Source organism: Medicago sativa, chromosome 3 (assembly GCF_051527215.1).
Source record: "Medicago sativa cultivar Bolivia chromosome 3, Bolivia_mono, whole genome shotgun sequence".
NCBI classification, from domain to species: domain Eukaryota; kingdom Viridiplantae; phylum Streptophyta; class Magnoliopsida; order Fabales; family Fabaceae; genus Medicago; species Medicago sativa.
In genome coordinates, this window is record NC_140751.1 from 70,383,304 (window position 1) to 70,403,486 (window position 20,183).

General features: G+C 38.8%; 1 protein-coding gene and 1 pseudogene across 2 annotated transcripts in view; both read left to right on the forward strand.

Moving 5' to 3' along the window:
• LOC146939713 (receptor-like cytoplasmic kinase 176) overlaps window positions 1-20,183 on the forward strand; it is a 34,552-nt pseudogene that overhangs the window by 4,327 nt on the left and 10,042 nt on the right. The window lies entirely within an intron of this gene.
• LOC146939714 (receptor-like cytoplasmic kinase 176) lies at window positions 993-3,993 on the forward strand. Its single transcript, XM_085753256.1, has 6 exons — window positions 993-1,185; window positions 1,601-1,893; window positions 2,038-2,173; window positions 2,303-2,445; window positions 2,533-2,656; window positions 3,064-3,993. Exons 1-6 carry the CDS (start codon window positions 1,128-1,130, stop codon window positions 3,399-3,401), a joined length of 1,092 nt encoding a protein of 363 aa, XP_085609382.1. The 5' UTR covers window positions 993-1,127; the 3' UTR covers window positions 3,402-3,993.

Sequence of the window (20,183 nt, forward strand, 5' to 3'; positions counted from 1 at the left end):
CAAACTGATTTCATTAAGGGTTGTTCCATCCTAGACAACGTGCTTGTAGCTTTCGAGATCATACATTACATAAAGAGAAAAACAAAGGAGAATACTGGTGATGGATGCTTCCCTGGTGATGGATACATTCATGGCACTATGCAAAGTATGTGTTTCGATGCTAAAGTTTCATAATAATTTGAAGGATCAAATTGATAAGTTTTAAAGTTAAGGGATCAAAGAAGTATTTAGGTCTTTTAAAATAAAAATCCATTTTTTTTTTAAATAAATCCATTATTATTCTTTTGTGCAAGAAAGAAAATAGTAACTTGAGAACAAAAGAGAAAAAAGACCAAAACATTTCAGTTTTCGTCCCTTTAAAAAAATTCTTTAATTTTTGGTCCCTCTAAGTACTCTATTATCAATTTGAATCTCTGCTTTCTTGTAAAAGTTCATGTTAAGTGTTTCAAACAACTTTTAAAAGAGCATAAAATTTCACTAGTTTAATTTAATTATTCAATCTTACATTTAACAATTTAATATTTAATTTAAAATAGGGGTAAAAATGCATTTAATTTTTTTGGACCAATATTAGTAATTAATTGTTAGATTAGTTTTTCTCATTTATCCGAGTTTATACCAGGACCTCCAATATTTTATCCCTTAACTCTAACTAATTGAGTTACAAACCCGAAAAATACATTCAAACTAAAAATAATAACATGATTAAGTTCAAATGACGCAGTACGCACCTCCAGCTTTTTATAAAATATTTATCTGTTTTCAGTCCCGTATTTAACAAAAAAAATAACGTGGCTTTAATTTCTTATCCATCCGAGTCAAAGAAATAATAATTTCTTATCGATCTTCTATGAAAGATTAATTAAAAACACACATAACTAGTTTATTATTTTCATAAAGGCAAAATACATATTTAACTACTATGCTTTTGTTGTGGCTCTTCAACTTGATCATAAAACAACCAATTAAAGAAGCAGCCAGGACAAAAATAATTTTGTTAACACACACGTAAACGGCCTTGCTTTTCTTCTCAATAATTTCAAGGCCTTGCGTATGCAAACTTATGCCTGTAAAATTGGAAAAATTATAGTACTTGTTGCTGAGTTCTTTGTTCTTGAATTAGTTCTATGTTCATGGCTTGCTGCTTTAGTGCACGGGTCAAAGTTGAGAGTTCTACACATAATGGTATCATTAATGTTATTCTATTTTTCCCTTTTTTTTTTAATTTTCCAAATATTTATCCTAAAAATAACTCAGAAATATTTAGTTTAGCTGGTATTTTTTGTGTTAACCCTCCGATTCTCAGGAAAAATGGGTTCTGGTAATCCGGAGTTCGGTCTAGAGGTAAGTAAAGCATGTCTACGGATTGTCTACCAAGAAATCAAACTCAGATTCTAACAATTTGTCATTTGGTGGAGCTCGTGTTCAACTTGTATTTGAGCTCTATTTATTTTTTTTTAATAAAATTATTTTTAGCTCAAATTGACTACTTCTTTTTTTTGGTACACCAAAAAGATTAATGGTATTTTGAATTTATTGGTAAAAAAATGGCAAAATATGGCATAAAAATTTGTTCATGTTTCTATTATGATATGGACAGGTTTGAATTCAAAGGTTGTTGGAAGAGAAGAGGATGTTTTGAGTGGTTTAAGCAACAAGGCATCCTCTTCATATGTGGAATCCAACAATTTGAAGCGTTTCACAATCAATGAGCTAAAAACTGCTACGACGAACTTTCATCCAAGCGGTCAAGTAGATCAACGTGGGTTTGGTAGTGTCTTTAAGGGGTGGATCGATGAGCACACACTCGCTCCTACAAAACCAGGTACTGGTTTTGTTGTTGCTGTTAAGATGTTTATCAAAGAAAGCAACCAGGGACATAGCGAATGGTTGGTGAGTGCTGTTTAATTTTATTTTGAAGTTAGGAAATTATCAAATTAGTCTATGAAACTTGTTTTTTGTAGCAAATTAAATAGATGGTGGCAGATGAGAATTTTGATATTTACTATGATGAGACTAATTGACCTCGTACTTTAGGCAGAAATCAATTACCTTGGGCGGCTGCGTCATCCTAATCTCGTGAAATTGATTGGTTACTGTTTAGAGGATCGCTACCGGATTTTGGTACATGAATTTTTGGCCGAGGGAAGTTTGGATAATCATTTGTTTAGACGTATGTTGTTATTTAACCTCATTCTATTATTGCCTTTTTTATATAATGTTTCTTCATTAGTTGACGTCAATTACTAGTTAGTATACTAAACCCCTGAAAATCTCATTTCTCCCCAATGTTTATGGACAGGGGATTCGAACTCTCAGCCACTCACTTGGAAAATCCGTATGAATATTGCTCTTGATGCTGCTAAGGGTCTTGCATTTCTTCATTGTGATGAAATGGAAAAGATGCATGGAGACTTCAAAACTTCTAAAATCTTGATTGATTCTGTAAGAGGACTCATTGATTTTACAAGCTTAGAGATGCAGCGTTAAACAGTTAGACTAAGCTTGTAAATTTGTTTATGTGAATGACAGAACTATAATGCAAAACTATCATTTTTTGGGTTGGCAAAATATAGACCGGATAGTGATATGTCCGACTACGATATGGTAGATATGGGCCCTCAAATTAACGCGGCACCTGAGTATATAGGCACAGGTACCAAGTCTTTTTCAAGCCAATATTTGCAGTTGCAGTTTTCTTTATGAGAAATTATAATTTGATGAATATGATTCCTTTGATTTATTTATTTTTGTACTTTTGAATATATAAGTAAGAGAGAAGAGAGATAGTTAAAAAGATATATAGCGTGCATATGGTGTCTGTATTTTGATTTCCAAATACACAACTTTTTTTTTATTGTATTTAGAGTTTAGATGTTTTCCACATTTTAACTCATATACAAATAGCTTAGCTTAACAAAAACGATACACTTCCCATTGTTTTCACAATATTTAGGTCTACAACAAAAAAGGAAACGATTAATACATTTTATCAGCAGCAAAATAAAACATAACACCTACAATTTTACTTCTAACCTTTTTCACCTTGTCTTTTTTGTGAAGATCGCCTAGCCAAGGAGAGTGATGTATACAATTTTGGGGTTGTTCTCCTGGAAATTATGTCAGGTAAACGTGCATTGGATAGAAACAGGCCGCTTTGGGAACATAATGTGGTTGAATGGGCCAAACAATTACTCAACAGCAAACATAAAATCTCTCAAGTCATGGATGTTCGTGTAGAAGGCCAATACTCATCGCATGAAGCAATGAAATTAGCTCATATTGTAATTCAATGTCTGTCTGAAAAACCAGAACATAGACCAAAAATACAAGAGATTGTGAGATCACTGGAGCAACTTCAGCATTCCGATGACACAGTAGGTGGAGAGGGGAGATCTTAATCTCAACATCAGACAATAAACCATCGAAACAAATAGTCATATCTCAGTTCTCAACATCGACATGGAAAAAGAGTCTATGAATCTATAAGTGGAGAATGTAATTCTAATTTGAGTTCATATGGTTCTCCTCGTCATAAGTAGAACAGGAAAAGTTTTGGACATACCTCAAAGTCAAACAATATACTACCTCCGTCCCTAATTATAAGACCCTTTTGAGAATTTTTTTTGTCCCTTTTTATAAGACCCCTTTGCTATTTCCAACTACATTAATTATTTCTTTACATATATGCCCCTATTTATTATACATCTTTTTCTTCAATCAGCAATAAATAACATGTAAACATAAACCAACACTCTCTCTTAAAGGATAAAATTGTAAAAACAATAGTAATTACAAACATATTTAATACAAATATCCACTATCTTAATTCCCGTTATTTTTTCAAAAGGGTCCTATAATTAGGGACGGAGGTAGTACATTATTTTAAAGAATATATATAGAGGTGGTTCTTCCTATGTGTAAGAAATAAATGAAATGTTATATTGTCAGAATATAATGCACATCATGTTAATAATATCAATCTTAATCATAGTAGCATGTCATGATCAAATTATCCTAGATCAAGTGCGTGAATTTATGTCGTGCGTTTTCGTGCTTCTATTTGTGTCGTGCCATAAAGCAATTTCCAATATATAATGATAATAAGGAATGAGAATACTTATTTCTTGAAGCCAGCCTGTTAAGGTTGATTTGGTTTTCTTAAATGTCTCTGTAGATCGATGATTATATGATATGCATATTTCTATTCTTTTTTCCCCCAATTCTAGATGGGGTAAATGTAACTGCTTTCGATGATTAGCATATCTCATTAGACATTTATTTTTAAGGAAAGTGGAGAGGTGACCTACCATTTTATGTAGTGTTACAATGTTTCTAGAGATTCTTTTAGTAATGACTAACACGGTGCGTACGGAAAAACATATGCTAGGATCCACTTAAAAGCATCTCAATTACCTAAGAGATTAGTTTTTTTACAGTTGTGCACAAGGGATATCTTGGTTTACAAAAGAATAACATAATCTTACAAAAGAGTTGCAAAAGTTCCACCCATCATGTATTTATTCAATTGTAGGCTACAATATTCAAGCACATGAACCATGCAATGTCTAATGTATATTGATTAGAATATGAATATTACATGACCCGTCAAGACGTATATCAGTTGGAACTTTCGAGGATTGGATAACTTGCGAGCAGTTCCTGCACTTAAATACCTGGTTGAGTGTCATAAACGGTGTGGCTATATTTTTATCTCAGACAGTAGTGCATCAAAATAAAATTGAGAAGATCGGTAGGAAGTTGGGTTTTGATAATTGTTTTGCCGATGAAAGAGAAGTCATGGAAGTGGTTTTGCTTTCCTTTGGAGAAATATTGAATTGCAAAAACCAAAATTATTCGCAAAACTTCAATATGTTAGTGACCAATAATGAAGCTGGTATGTGGAGATTAACCGGGTTCTATGGGACTTGTTTCCTCTCTTTGCAACTGTGCTTCATGAACTTCCCCAGGAGCGTTGTTGGAGCCAACGAGAAAAATCAATGTGGTTCAAATAATGGTGTTTTTCTTCTGAGTTTAAATGATACACAGTATTGCTTCGAAAGAGTGAGGTTCAGCAAACCATGTAAGATTGGAGGGCAGTGTCGTTCTGCATTGTTGTCTATAAGATCCTATCGATCGAGAGTGTTGGTAAATCGTTTGAAAGGTATCCTCCTTAAATATGTATTTGTCAATCTATCTGATTTCATTGAGGGTCGCTCAATCTCTTAGAAATCGTGGTTGGGTCTAACATAATCCCACAAAATCGGCTTTTGAGGTGAGGATTGCCCCCACTTATAAACACAAGTTCAGGCATCTTTTGTCCGATGTTGGCAATTCCGCCTTTATTGCGATCTGCCTCTAGTTGCCTTGCCTCGTGTTGGCTTTAAGGGGGTGGATGTAGTCTCATATCAGTTAGATAGGACTCTTGGTAGTTTATAAAGAGGAGACACTCCTCACATCACAAGCCAATTTTGTAAGGATGGGTTAGACCCAAAATTTTAAACACCATTTCAGACATTGCATTTGTAGCTTTCGAAAACATGCATTACATGAAGAGGAAAACAAAGGGGAATATTGGTAAGGTTCGGAATAGGTCAGGCCTGTTTACAGGGGCGTACAGTCAGGCTTGACCTGACCTGTTTATTAAAAATGTTAAGCTTAGACTTTTGAAGAAACATATTTAAGTAAATAGGTCAAGTTTAGACTATCAAAAGAGTGTACAAAGCCTGATAAGTCGGCTTGTTTATGCATATTATTAAACCTTATTTTTTATTTATATTAAAATATAAGTTATGTTAAACATAAAAATCAAGAAACAACTCAAATAATAGACTTTTTCTAAATAGGTTTTAAGGCCTTAAAGTGAAATAGGCTTTTAAGGCTATATAGTAATAGACAAGTCTTACAATGAAATGGGCTTTAAAGTTGATTTAGGAGTAGATAAAATGGGTTATTTAATGACTTTAATATAAAGTAGCTAGGTCTGTAAATCGGCTTTCAGGCCAAGTCAGACTTTTAAATAGGTCAGACCAGAACAAAAGAGTATGCCTATGAAAGACCATATGCCAAACTTGCAAAACATTTCGTAGGTTAGGCTCAGGCCTATCAAAGCTTAGAATGACTTTAAAAAAAAAAATCCTTTTTTTTTTTGAATTTAAAAAAAAAAAATCAATGGTTACTCTTTTGTGCAAGAAAGAAAATTAATAGTAACTTGAGAACAAAAGACAAAAAAAAAAATTATTTTAACCCCTTTAAAAAATTTCTACGATTTTTGTCCTCTAAATACTATATTTTCAATTTTAGTCCCTTTTATTTTACAATAGTTCACGTTATGTGTTTCAAACGACTTTTTTTAATCACATAAATGTTATACCCTAATTTTGGACCTAAAAATACTTATTCAATTCTTCTTTCCTTGCATTATAAGTCATCTGATATGTCTCTGATCAATTGCATTTTTCTCTGCATTTTATTTCAATGTTATTTGCAAAATTCACATGCAAGGGTATTTTAGTCATTTTCTATGTCAAAATTTTCTCTCAGTCTTTCAAAATTTTGTTTGAGTCTTTTCAAGTAGTGTGAATAAGTCTTTGTTTCATTCTATGTCAAAATCCATTCCAAAATTTGCATTTGAAGTCATTTTGAGTCAGTGTTGCCCCTAGGGGCATTTTGGTCATTTCAAGTGTCAAGTCACTGTTTAAATCCTAAAAATTGTCTCTGAGTCTTTTAATTTTGCTTGTATGAGTCTTTGATTCAATTTCTGTTAAAAATCCATTTTTTAACTGCATCTGAGTTTTTTTTAGTCGTTTTCAGCCCCAGGGGCATTTTGGTCATTTCACACGAAATTTCGGCAGAGAGGTACTTTAAAGTACCTCATTTAGGCCATTTGTTCGTTTTAGTCCGTTTTGTCAAATTTTAGACGTTTCACTTTACGTTTAGTCAAATTATCATTTTTTATTTTCAATTTTATTTTAGTTTTTTCTAAGTCCAAAGTGTCCAGAATTGCATTCAAGTCCCTCTTAGTTTTCTTTAGGCTTTAATTTCGCATTTTTTTTTGCATAACGGTCCTTTTATTTCAATTTTTCTTCTTTAAGTTTTAAAATTGCAATTAAGTCCTCTTTTCCATTTTTGCAGTCCTGTCCCTTTAGTTTTTTTTAATTTGCAGAATGGTCCTCCAGCTTTCAAAAATTGCAGAAAGGGTCCCAATGTCCAAAATTATGCCAAGGCCAAATCAGTTAGGGTTTTTGTCCACGTGTCAACTTTCTATTGGGGCATATGTCCACATGTCAGCTATATAAGGAGTCCCAATCATTGCTAGACCCATTCAATACACGCCAACTCAACAAACACCTTTCAGATTCTCTCTCTGATCATCAAAGATCAAACACCAAAATTCTCAGAAAAATTTTCAAGAACATTCGTAACAGAAACCCTAACCGTTTCCAAAATCTTCGAAATTCCTCAAATTCATATCAATACAAAGCTTAATTCAACAATTTATTGTGCAAATCAATCGAAATTGTCACGAACTCTCAGAGATTCATCAAGAACCTTCATCACCGAGTTCGTACCTTCGCAATTCAAGCACATTGTGCGATCACGAAGGGTTTGAAGGAGAGAAGAAGAGGAATTGAAGCAGGCTTCGGATCAGTGAAGAAGAAGAAGAGGATACCGATTTATTTTCGGATTTCAACTTACCAGAAAAACTCTTAAGGATCTTTGTTCGAACCTCCAGATTAATTCAGGTATTCATCAAAACCTCTTCGTTTTTTTTCATTGTAAGAAGCTCAACGAAGCTCAACGAACACAAATAAACGGTGAATTAAAGAAGAGCTTCGAAAAATACGAAAGATTTTGAAACGAAGCCCTAAAAGATGTGAAACCTCAAAGATTCACCGTTTATTTCTTGAAACGAGGCTTGAAATCATCATAAGCAAGTAAAACAATTCAGTTTAGGGTTTCGTTTCATCATATTCCAAAATTTTTTTTCAAAAGATTCGAAACCAAACCCTAAGACACAGATCTGCAAAAATTCATCGTTCCTTTTACAAAATCAGGTTCGAATCTATCATCAGCAGAAGAAATAACATGGATTAAAGCCTCGTTTCAAAAGTACGAAGAGTTTTCAAAAAAAACTTAAAAACCGTAAAGTTTGAGCCTCGATCTGCATAGATCTAAGTCTTGTTTGTGATGTCTGATGCTTGATTCGTGTTTAGATTGAAAAATAAACGGTGAAAAGCTTTAGATCGGAGAGTTTTGGTATGTTTGAGTGTTAGTTAGGTTTCCGGCATCGGAATCTTCACCGGCGGCGGTGAAACCCGCCGGAGAAGATGAGTCTAGAGAGAAGAGAGAGAGCTCGTAGATTAGAGAGAGAAAGAGAGGTGAGTTGTGAGAGTTGGACCGGCCTCAGGTGTTTTATAGGGCGTAAACCGGACCGGTTCACGTAAACCAGTCTGGTTCGTCCTGGTTTAGCCTCTGCTTGCTTTCTAGCCGTTAGATCCATTGTATGATATGCTGTACGGTCCTGATTGGAACCTTCTGTGTGCTTAATCTTGCTTATTGTGTACCACGCGCCCTCAACCCTTGGATCTAGGGTTTGAAGTAGAGTTGGGTTGATCTGACGGCTGTAAGGCAGTTGGATCACCCAGATTCAACTCAAACCTTTGGGCTTGGGTCTGTGTCTACTGAATTTCGCTTTCTTGCTAATTTGTTGCTATTTTACACACTGTTTCCACTTTTTACACCTCCTGCATGATAAAAATTTCTTCAATAAATTCCAAATAAATTTCCACATCTTTTTTGGTAATTTTCTTGATGCTTCATAACCTTTTTGCATAATAAATCTTGATAAAAAATATATATAGCTTTTTCCTTGTTTTTTGTTAAAACTAGCAATTTTCTTGTGATTTTTAGCTTAAAAGCCTTTAAAAAATTCCAAAAAAATTCATATAGATTTCTTGATATTTTTGTAGTATTTTGTGATAATTTTCACATGTTAAAATTGGTAAAAAAATGAGGTGTTAATTTTCTTGCTAGTTTTGTCATATTTTGTGCTAAAAATAAGTGGAACTTTGCTTGATTTCAATCCAAATTGCTTGATGAATTTTGGTGACCTATACCATTTGATCTCATAGAAGTTTAGCCACTGTTTGTGCTTAATTTTGTTGCATAATTGTGAATTTTGGTAGGTTACTTAGCTTACAAGTCATTAAGTAGTTAAATAATGTAAATATGCTCCAAATTTGTTTTAAAATGTCAAGTAAATCATGTAGCCTTAATTCCCATTCCAAAACTTGTTTCTAAACCTTTAAAATGTAATTGGAATGTGAGAATTATAGGTCACTTGGTTCTTGCATTTTATGAACAAATTTTAGCTATATTTGCACTATTTTGCCTTTATTTTCTATCCTTTATGTCCTAGTGTTTCTCTTGCTTTATTTCCTTTGATATTGCTCTATGCTACTAACCTTTTCATTTCATGTTTCATATTCATCATAAGCATTCCCACTTCACCTCCTTCTTCATCTAATTTCTTGCATTTTAGGTTTCAATTTCATGCCAAGTTTAAAATGTAAATATTTAGAGGTTTTGTAATATTTTTCCCTTATGCACTTTTAATTTTCTTGGCAAAGAGGCCATAGAATGTATCTAGGATATGATGTAAAGGACAATGGACTCTAATGATGTACACCGACACAAGCACCGACACATGCACACACATCACTAAGTAGCTAGAATATGCATGTTTAGATGTATGTTTAGGATTGTATGTTTAGATGAATGCCTAGGACTTATACTTAGAAAAAACCAATTTTCCAAACAAATGTGAACAACTTCACTCAAACCTTTTCCAAATAAACCTTGGGATCCAATATCCCATTGTATTTTCTTTTCCATTTTCTTAATCAAATTTCAATGAAAATAATCAAACTTTGACTTCTTTTGCAAATCATTAATCCAACCTCACAATTTCCTAATCTCATGCCCTTGAGGCCTCTTTCTATTCTTCAAAATCCCATTTTCAAACTTAAAATCAACCAACAAAAACAAAAACATTTTTTGAGAGAGAACTACGGTGGATTTGATCCCTTAAACGGGTACGTAGGCAAGGAACAAAATTCCTTCAATTCAACTAAAATAAAAACTCAAACACATCCTCCTCCCTCCAATTCTTCATTTAGCAAACTTTAGGTGTAAATAACATTTTCAAATAGCATTTAAAAATAAAGCGCGCGCGTAGAAATTAAAGACGGTTCCTATAGGATACTATAGTCGTTATGGGTGCCTAACACCTTCCCGTAGCGAAAATAACTCCCGGACCTCGATTCTCAAGGGTTTTGCTTACTTTTTCCCTTCCCAAGAAAAAATAAGATATCACCGGTTTAAAAGGCTCAAACGTAATCAATGTTTGCCTCGTGTTTTGGATTATGCGATCAATCCCACATAGCTGAGGCATTTTGGGGGTGATGTTGTCGGCGCGTGTTGTCGCGTTTAGGCACTTTACTTCTAATTGCTCTATGACGCTATGGACCGTAGTTAACCAAACCCATCCATGGCCATTTTTCTAGGACGTAGTGCGGAGGCTAAACCGAGTGTTGTCTCGAGTTTTAGTCGTCACGCGATACTACACTCAAGCTAGACCTTCTTATGTATAATCATGGCGCGAGTGTTGTCTCGTGGCACCATGAGATACGTCGGAGAGGTTGCAACTTGGGAACCTTTTTAGAACCCGGTTACTATTATCCTAAAGCCCTAGTTTCACCGGACACCGTGTCCACCCATGGCTCCTCGACTTTGAACTTCAACCCACCATGTTTTCTCCGAACTTGAACATAATCATGCATTCATGCATACATGCATTCATGCATGAACCTTTTTATCATGCATTGTTATCGAAGGGCTTAGACAAGTTGAATTTGTAAACATTGTAGGCATGAAGATGACTAAGTCCTATAAGTTCAAGGAAGTGGATTTGGCTAGTTTGAGAGATTTGGCACTCAAGGTTGAGGATCCGACTGGGTTCCGACATCGTTACGGGGCTTTACTTTCTATTCTTCATACTAATGTGGATGAGAAGTTGGTGCACACTCTAGTGCAATTCTATGATCCGAAGAATCGGTGCTTTACTTTCCCAGACTTTCAGTTGGTGCCTACTCTAGAGGCTTATTCTCATTTGATGGGTCTATCTATTGCTAAGAGGGTACCTTTCTCAGGGCTTGAGCATCCTCCTACTTCTCTGGTTATTGCTAAGGATCTCCATCTTACGACCTCCGATGTCTCCAAGAATCTTGTCCCTAAGGCACGCATCCGAGGGTTCACTTCAGAGTATCTTCTTGAGAAAGCCAACACCACTTGTCAGGGCACTCTTGAGGCTATTCTTGCACTCCTCATCTATGGGCTTGTTCTCTTTCCGAATCTTGATGGCTTCGTGGACATGAATGCTATTATGATCTTCCACTCCAAGAATCCGGTTCCTACCCTGCTAGCTGACACATACCATGCTATTCACGATCGTTCTAGCAAGGGTCGTGGATACATTCATTGTTGTGTGCCTCTCCTCTATAGGTGGTTTATTTCGCACCTTCCGCAGTCTTTCCACGACAATCCGAGGAATTGGTCTATTTCACAGAGGATTATGGCTCTTACTCCTAATGAGGTGGTTTGGCTCACTCCCGCTTCTAGGGTTAAGGAAATTATCCTTGGTGGTGGAAAGTTTCTTAATGTACCTCTTCTTGGTACCCGGGGTGGAATCAACTATAACCCGGAGCTTGCTTTGCGACAATTTGGTTTTCCGATGAGAGATAGGCCCATCAATCTTGCTATGGCTCCCTATTTCTTCCACTACTCCAATGCTCCCACCGGCATAAAAGAGGATTTCATGGAAGCTTGGACTAAGCTTCGGAAGAAAGAGGTGAAGCATATGGGTGTAAGGTCCGGTATTGCTCATGAGGCCTATACACAGTGGGTGATAAACCAAGCTGAGGAGATTGGTATGTCTTACCCTTCTATGAGATATGTGTCTGCATCTATTCCTACCATGCCTTTGCCTCTACCCCACCTACCCAGGAGATGTATCAGGAGCATCTAGCTATGGAGAGTCGGGAGAAGCATCAGTGGAGGGCTAGATACTATGAGGCTGAGAACTTGATCATGACTTTGGATGGAAAAGGTGAGCAGCAGACTCATGAGGTCTTGACACTGAAGAAGGAGTTAGCTAAGGCTAAGAGAGAGATTGAGGATAAAGATAGGTTGCTTGTGAGAGACTCCAAGAGGGCTAGGGGTGCCCATGACTTCTATGCACGATACTGCGACTATGAGTCCGAGTCTGAGGATGATGCTTCCACTTCCTATGCTTGAGGATTTCCATTTTCTGTTGTTATTTCCATTTGTTTATGTTGAAATCATCTTGTAAAACTATATGTTGGTTGATTGTTTCCTGTTGTTTAGTAATGTTTACAAGTTTCCAGTTTGTCTAAAACCCTTCGATAACACAAAAAGAGTCTTTTTGCATCTGCATTAACACATTTCATGCATCATATGCATTCATTGGTCACAAAAAAACTTCTCTCGTGCTCATTGCCTCCTGGTTTTGTCCGCCGCAGTCTGAAAAGTGGCTCGTGTTCGCAAAGTCTACCAACCAGACAGAATTCATCAGACAAGATTTCACAAGAGAAGGATTATGGCTAACTTTGAAGAAGAAAATGCTCAGCTTCGTGCCGAATTGGCTGCTATGAAAGAAGACTTGGCTAAGGCTCACGATGTTATGTCCACCATGATGGCTGCACAGGAACAACCAGCCACTTCTATTCCAGTCACTGCTGAGGTGATTCCCTCTATCCCACTGTCTACTGTGGCTACTGATGCTCGTTTTGTTATGCCCAACGGCCGTCCTTATGGCCTCTCAGCTTACTATTCTCCTAATACTGCTGCTGGTGTCTCTGGTTTTGCTGGTCAAGGACAGATTCCTGTGTCCACTGCTATGCCTCAGGTGACTACTGTTGTTACCGACCCTATTGTACACACTGTGCAACAGGTGATTGATGTTGACACTCCTCGTGGCCAAGATCCCGCAATGGAAGCTATGAAAAGACAGTTGAAGGAGTTGGCTGGAGAACTCCGTGAGGTCAAGGCTAGCCGGGGAAACAAGGGTGCCCCTACTAAAGCTCGTGATCTATGCTTGGTATCCCGATTTGAGGTCCCTAAGAAATTCAAAGAGCCAGAATTTGACAAGTACAATGGGACTTCTTGCCCACACAACCATGTTATCCGGTATGTCCGAAAGATGGCTAACTATGCCGACAATGATGCACTGATGATCCATTGCTTCCAGAGTAGCTTGACAGATGATGCAGCAGATTGGTACACTAGTCTGAGCAAAGATAACATCCACACTTTTGAGGAACTTGCTGCTGCTTTTGAAGGTCAATATGAATTCAACACCCGTCTGAGGCCAAACAGGGACTCTCTTAAAGCCCTATCTCAGAAATCAGATGAAACCTTCCGAGAATATGCTCAGAGATGGAGAGGGGCAGCTGCCCGTGTTTCCCCTCGACTGGATGAAGAAGAGTTAACACAGACATTCCTGAAGACTCTGAAGAAGGAATATAAGGAGAGAATGATAGTCTCTGCCCCAAACAACTTCTCCGATATGGTTACAATGGGAACTCGACTAGAGGAGGCTGTCCGAGATGGTATTATCGTCCTTGAGAAGGGTGAATCATCAACCAGTGCACCAAAGAAGTACGGTAACGGCCATCACAAGAGGAAAGAATCTGACGTAGGGATGGTATCTGGTAACCCATCTGCAGCCATGCAACTACCCCTGCCTTATCACTACATGCAATACTCTCAGCATCCTTTCTTCCCACCATTCTACCAGCAATACCCTCTGCCACCGGGTCAACCACCAATGCCCGTCAATGCCATTCCTCAGCAAGCACAACAACAGCCTCCTGCTCAACAGCAACGGCAGCAACAACAGGGTCCCCGACCCAAGCCTTCTTTTCCACCGATACCAATGTCGTATGGTGAGCTGCTCCCAACTCTACTGGCCAAGGGGCACTGCGTCACTAGACCAGGCAAGCCTCCGCCCAATCCATTGCCTCCCAGATTCCGACAGGACCTAACATGCGAATTTCATCAGGGTGCTCAAGGCCATGATATTGAAGGTTGCTTTGCTCTGAAATATATTGTGAAAGACTTGATAGAAAAGGGACGGTTGACCTTTGAGAACAGCGTTCCTCATGTCCTTGACAACCCGCTTCCAAACCATGCTGCTGTCAATATGGTCGAGGCCTTTGAAAGGGTTCCCGTTCCTCAAGAGGATCCCGTGTTGGATGTCCGTAATGTCGTTGCTCCTTTGGTACCGTTACATGCCAAGCTCTGCCAGGCTTCTCTGTTCAATCATGATCATGCTTCCTGTTCAGAATGTCTGCAGAATCCTATGGGTTGTCGTGTGGTGCAGGATGATATCCAGGGACTGATGGATGACAAACACTTGATTGCTAGTGATGTATGTGTGATCATCCCAGTGTTTCATGACTCTCCTGTTGAAAGTGCAAAGAATGTTGAGCCTCTGGTGATCAGGTTACCTGGTCCGGTATCTTATACCTCTACCAAAGCAATTCCCTACAAGTACAACGCAACTATGATTGAGAACGGAGTGGAGGTGCCTCTGGTATCCCCAGCTACAGTTGACAATGTTGCCGGTGAAATTACAACTCTGAGAAGTGGAAAAGTCCGTCCACCCTTGTTTCAGAAGAAGGTGGTGACACCTATTGCTTCAATAGCACCACAGTTGCTCCTCCCGTTGACAAGAGCCCCGGCCCATCAGGTCAAACCATTGAGGAGTCCAATCTGGACGAAATCCTGAGGCTTATCAAGAAAAGTGACTATAAGATTGTTGATCAGTTGCTACAGACCCCATCAAAGATATCCATTTTGTCTCTGCTCATGAGCTCGGAAGCTCACAGGAAGGTGTTGATGAAGATACTTGAGCAAGCTTATGTTGATCATGAAGTCTCTGTAGAGCAATTCAATGGAATAGTGGGTAATATCACCGCCTGCAACAACTTAGGGTTTGGTGATGATGAGCTCCCCGAGGCAGGGAAACACCACAACTTGGCTCTACACATCTCAGTACATTGTGGATCTGACATGATATCTAATGTGTTGGTAGACACCGGATCGTCACTGAATGTAATGCCTGAATCCACACTAAGGCAGTTAAGTCATCACGGAATTTCTCTGAGGGGTAGCAGCTATCTGGTTAAAGCTTTTGATGGATCCCGCAAAGATGTTCTCGGGGAAGTGGACTTGCCAATTACTATTGGTCCTGAGACCTTTCAGATTACCTTCCAAGTCATGGATATCAATGCTTCCTACAGTTGCCTTCTCGGTAGACCCTGGATCCACGACGCTGGAGCAGTCACCTCTACTTTGCATCAGAAGCTTAAGTTCAGGAAGAATGGTAAGATTGTCACTGTGCATGGTGAGGAAGCATACCTAGTTAGCCAAATATCATCTTTCTCTTGTGTTGAAGCAGGGTCCGCTGAAGGGACGTCGTTTCAAGGATTGACTGTTGAGGGTGCAGAACCCCGAAGGGCTGGTGCTAGCATGGCCTCACTAAAGGATGCCCAGAAGGCTGTCCAGGCAGGACAAGCTGCCGGCTGGGGCAAAGTGATTCAGATCTTGGAAAACAAGCGTAAAGAGGGCCTTGGATTCTCCCCAACCTCTGCTGTTTCAAAGGGAACCTTCTACAGTGCTGGGTTCATCAATGCTATTACTGAAGATGCTGCTGAAAGTGGTCATGTGCCTACATTTGTTATACCAGGAGGCACTGTGAGAAATTGGGAGGCCATTGATGTTCCCTTAGTCATGCATGCTTCCATGTAATGTGTTTTGTTGCTCATGTTTTTCTTGTTTTCAAAATAACAATCCTTTCGCTCCGCCCAAGGCGAAAGTGATATCTTTGTAAGGGCATGTTTGTTTCGGCATTGCCGTTAATCAATAAAAAGTTGTCGTATTTCTCACGACTCTTTGTTTTTTTACTTTTTAGTGCCTTTTTCTTGGAAATGATGGTAATGCCAGAAAAAACCAAAACATCTGTATTTTCTTATTAATTTCAAAAATCTGCATGAAAAAAAACATTTTTCTAAAATCATCCCAATCATATTATGCAGATTGAACCATAATGAACCCGTTGAACACAATGACCCTATGGTTCCTCCAAATTTTGAATTCCCTGTATATGAAGCTGAAGATGAGGATGATGATGATGAAGAGATACCGTATGAGATCACTCGACTGCTTGAGCAAGAAAGAAGAGCCATTCAGCCTCACCGGGAAGAGATTGAGCTTATCAACCTGGGTACTGAAGAGAACAAGCGAGAGATCAAGATTGGTGCGGCACTTGAGCCAGGAGTGAAAAAGAAGATTATTCAGCTCCTCCACGATTATCCAGATGTCTTTGCATGGTCCTATGAAGATATGCCGGGTCTAGATCCCAAGATTGTGGAACATCGGATACCGACGAGGCCTGAATGTCCTCCTGTCAAACAGAAATTGAGAAGGTCTCGTCCAGACATGGCTCTTAAGATCAAGGCTGAGGTGCAAAAGCAAATTGATGCGGGTTTCCTCATGACAGCTGAATACCCTGAGTGGATTGCCAACATCGTACCAGTACCAAAGAAAGATGGGAAAGTTCGAATGTGTGTTGATTACAGAGATCTGAATAAAGCCAGTCCAAAAGATAACTTCCCATTGCCTCATATTGATGTGCTTGTTGACAGTACTGCTCAATCCAAAGTGTTCTCCTTCATGGATGGTTTCTCCGGTTATAATCAGATACGAATGTCTCCTGAAGATAGAGAAAAGACGTCCTTCATTACTCCGTGGGGAACGTTCTGTTATAAAGTGATGCCGTTTGGCTTGATAAATGCTGGTGCTACCTATCAAAGGGGGATGACAACTCTATTTCATGATATGATTCACAAAGAGATTGAGGTATACGTTGATGATATGATTGTGAAATCAAGTGATGAAGAGCAGCATGTTGTGTATTTGAAAAAGATGTTCGAAAGACTGAGAAAGTACAAGCTGCGGTTGAATCCTAACAAGTGCACATTTGGCGTAAGATCTGGAAAGTTGTTAGGCTTCATTGTCAGTCAAAAAGGCATTGAAGTTGATCCTGACAAAGTCCGAGCCATCAGAGAAATGCCGGCCCCTCAAACTGAAAAGCAAGTCAGAGGTTTCCTCGGACGTCTGAATTATATTTCAAGATTCATATCTCACATGACTACTACTTGTGGACCAATTTTCAAATTGCTCAGAAAGAATCAGCCTGTTGTATGGAATGATGAATGTCAGGAAGCTTTTGATAGCATCAAAGAATACCTGTTGGAGCCACCTATCCTTGTCCCACCAGTAGAAGGAAGGCCTTTGATTATGTATCTATCAGTGTTAGATGATTCTGTGGGTTGTGTTCTCGATCAACAAGATGAGACTGGTAAGAAAGAGCATGCTATCTACTATCTGAGCAAGAAGTTCACCGACTGTGAGACTCGGTATACAATGCTTGAAAAGACTTGTTGTGCTTTAGCTTGGGCTGCCAAACGCCTGCGTCATTATATGGTGAATCATACAACTTGGTTGATATCCCGAATGGATCCAATCAAGTACATCTTTGAAAAACCTGCTGTTACTGGAAAGATTGCGCGTTGGCAAATGTTGCTAGCTGAATATGATATTGTGTACAAAGCTCAGAAAGCAATCAAAGGAAGTGTCCTTGCTGAGCATCTTGCTTGTCAACCTCTTGATGATTACCAGCCAATTAAATTTGATTTCCCTGATGAAGAGATCATGTATCTGAAGGCGAAAGACTGTGAGGAACCACTGATCAATGAAGGGCCGGATCCCAATAGCAAGTGGGGATTGGTGTTTGATGGTGCTGTTAATGCTTATGGTAAAGGAATTGGAGCCATCATTGTAACTCCGCAGGGGCACCACATTCCTTTCATCGCTCGAATAACCTTTGAATGCACAAACAACATAGCTGAATATGAAGCATGCATCTTGGGCATTGAAGAAGCCCTTGACCTGAGGATTAAGCACCTTGACATCTATGGAGATTCTGCACTTGTTATTAATCAGATAAAGGGTGAATGGGAGACTCATCATGAGAAGCTGATCCCTTACCGTGACTACGCAAGACGTCTGTTAACATACTTTACAAAGGTCGAGCTACACCATATCCCTCGGGATGAAAATCAGATGGCTGATGCTCTTGCTACTTTGTCTTCCATGTTTCGTGTCAATCACTGGAATGATGTGCCCGTAATCAAAGTGCAACGTCTTGATAGACCCGCTCATGTGTTTACTATTGAAAATATGCCAGATCAAGCTGACAAAGATGTGAATGACAAAAAGCCTTGGTATCACAACATCAAACAATTCTTGCAGAACCGTGAATATCCACCTGGTGCTTCCAACAGGGATAAAAAGACCTTGAGACGATGGGCTAGCAGATTCCTTCTGGACGGAGAAATCCTATACAAGAGGAACTATGACATGGTCTTGTTGAGGTGTGTTGATAAACAAGAAGCTGAGAAATTGATGCATGATGTACATGACGGTACCTTTGGGACCCATGCTTCGGGCCACACCATGTCAAGGAAACTGTTAAGAGCCGGCTATTACTGGATAACCATGGAGCGTGATTGCCACAAACATGCTAAAAGATGCCACAAATGTCAAATTTATGCTGACAAGATTCACGTGCCTCCACACGCTCTCAATGTTATATCTTCCCCATGGCCTTTCTCTATGTGGGGCATTGACATGATCGGAAGAATTGAACCAAAAGCTTCCAATGGACATCGTTTCATTCTAGTAGCAATTGACTATTTCACCAAGTGGGTCGAAGCTGCTTCCTATGCCAATGTGACCAAGCAAGTGGTTGTCAAATTTATCAAGAATAACATCATCTGTCGATATGGTGTTCCCAACAAAATCATCACTGACAATGGTTCCAATCTGAACAATAGCATGATGCAAGCTTTATGTGAAGAATTCAAAATTGAACATCACAACTCTTCTCCTTACAGACCTCAGATGAATGGTGCAGTTGAGGCCGCTAACAAGAACATCAAGAAGATTGTTCAGAAGATGGTCACTACTTACAAAGACTGGCATGAAATGCTACCATTTGCCTTGCATGGTTACCGTACTACAGTGCGCAGTTCAACCGGGGCAACTCCTTTCTCTCTTGTATATGGTATGGAAGCAGTTCTCCCTCTGGAAGTGGAGATTTCATCTCTTCGAGTAATCATGGAAGCAAAGTTAACTGAGGCTGAATGGTGTCAAAGTCGGTATGATCAATTGAATCTGATTGAAGAGAAACATATGGATGCAATGACTCATGGACAGTTGTATCAAGTGCGAATGAAGAATGCTTTTGACAAGAAAGTCCGACCTCGAGAATTCAAGGAAGGCGAACTTGTATTGAAAAGAAGGATAAGTCAACAACCCGACCCAAGGGGCAAATGGACACCGAACTATGAAGGACCTTATGTTGTCAAGAAGGCTTTCTCTGGTGGTGCTTTGATTCTTACACACACGGATGGTGTTGAACTCCCAAATCCTGTCAATGCCGATATAGTCAAGAAATACTTTGTCTAGAAAGAAAAGAACAGCGTGGTAGGTCGAAAACCCGAAAGGGCGGCCTAGGCAAAAATGCGCTTCCCGGTGGATCGAAAACCCGAAAGGGCGATCCAGGCAAAAGTTAGGGACTAAAAAAAATGAATATGAAAGAGCTCGCTGAGATTGTACGCAACTCAGGCAAGAATGAGCGCCTCGATGAGCCGAAAACCCGAAAGGGCGGTTCATGCAAAAATGAGGTTGACAATAAAAGACAAGTAACTATATCTGGCAAATCACCATCACCCCTTGGGGCATCTGCAACTGTCAATGATCATCTTCATCAGAGGCTTCTGTACTTGTGAATTCAAAATTTCTATGAAATGTAGCGGTCATCGTGTTCAATGTATCACCAACCCATAAAATTACCATTTTCCAAGCTTTGTAAATCCGTGAAGTCATGCCTTTGGCTGACTTTCACTCTTCTACATCAATTTGAGCCTGTGCTTTTGTTTGAAATTCTATTTTCTTTCTACTTTCAATGCTTT

What these genes read in the sequence shown, in the direction of transcription:
- LOC146939714 (XM_085753256.1), top strand. Translation starts at nt 1,128, where the DNA reads ATGTTCATGGCTTGCTGCTTTAGTGCACGGGTCAAAGTTGAGAGTTCT. An exon ending in AGGGACATAGCGAATGGTTG is followed by an intron (nt 1,894 to 2,037) that starts GTGAGTGCTGTT and finishes CTCGTACTTTAG; the next exon opens with GCAGAAATCAATTACCTTGG. An exon ending in GGATAATCATTTGTTTAGAC is followed by an intron (nt 2,174 to 2,302) that starts GTATGTTGTTAT and finishes GTTTATGGACAG; the next exon opens with GGGATTCGAACTCTCAGCCA.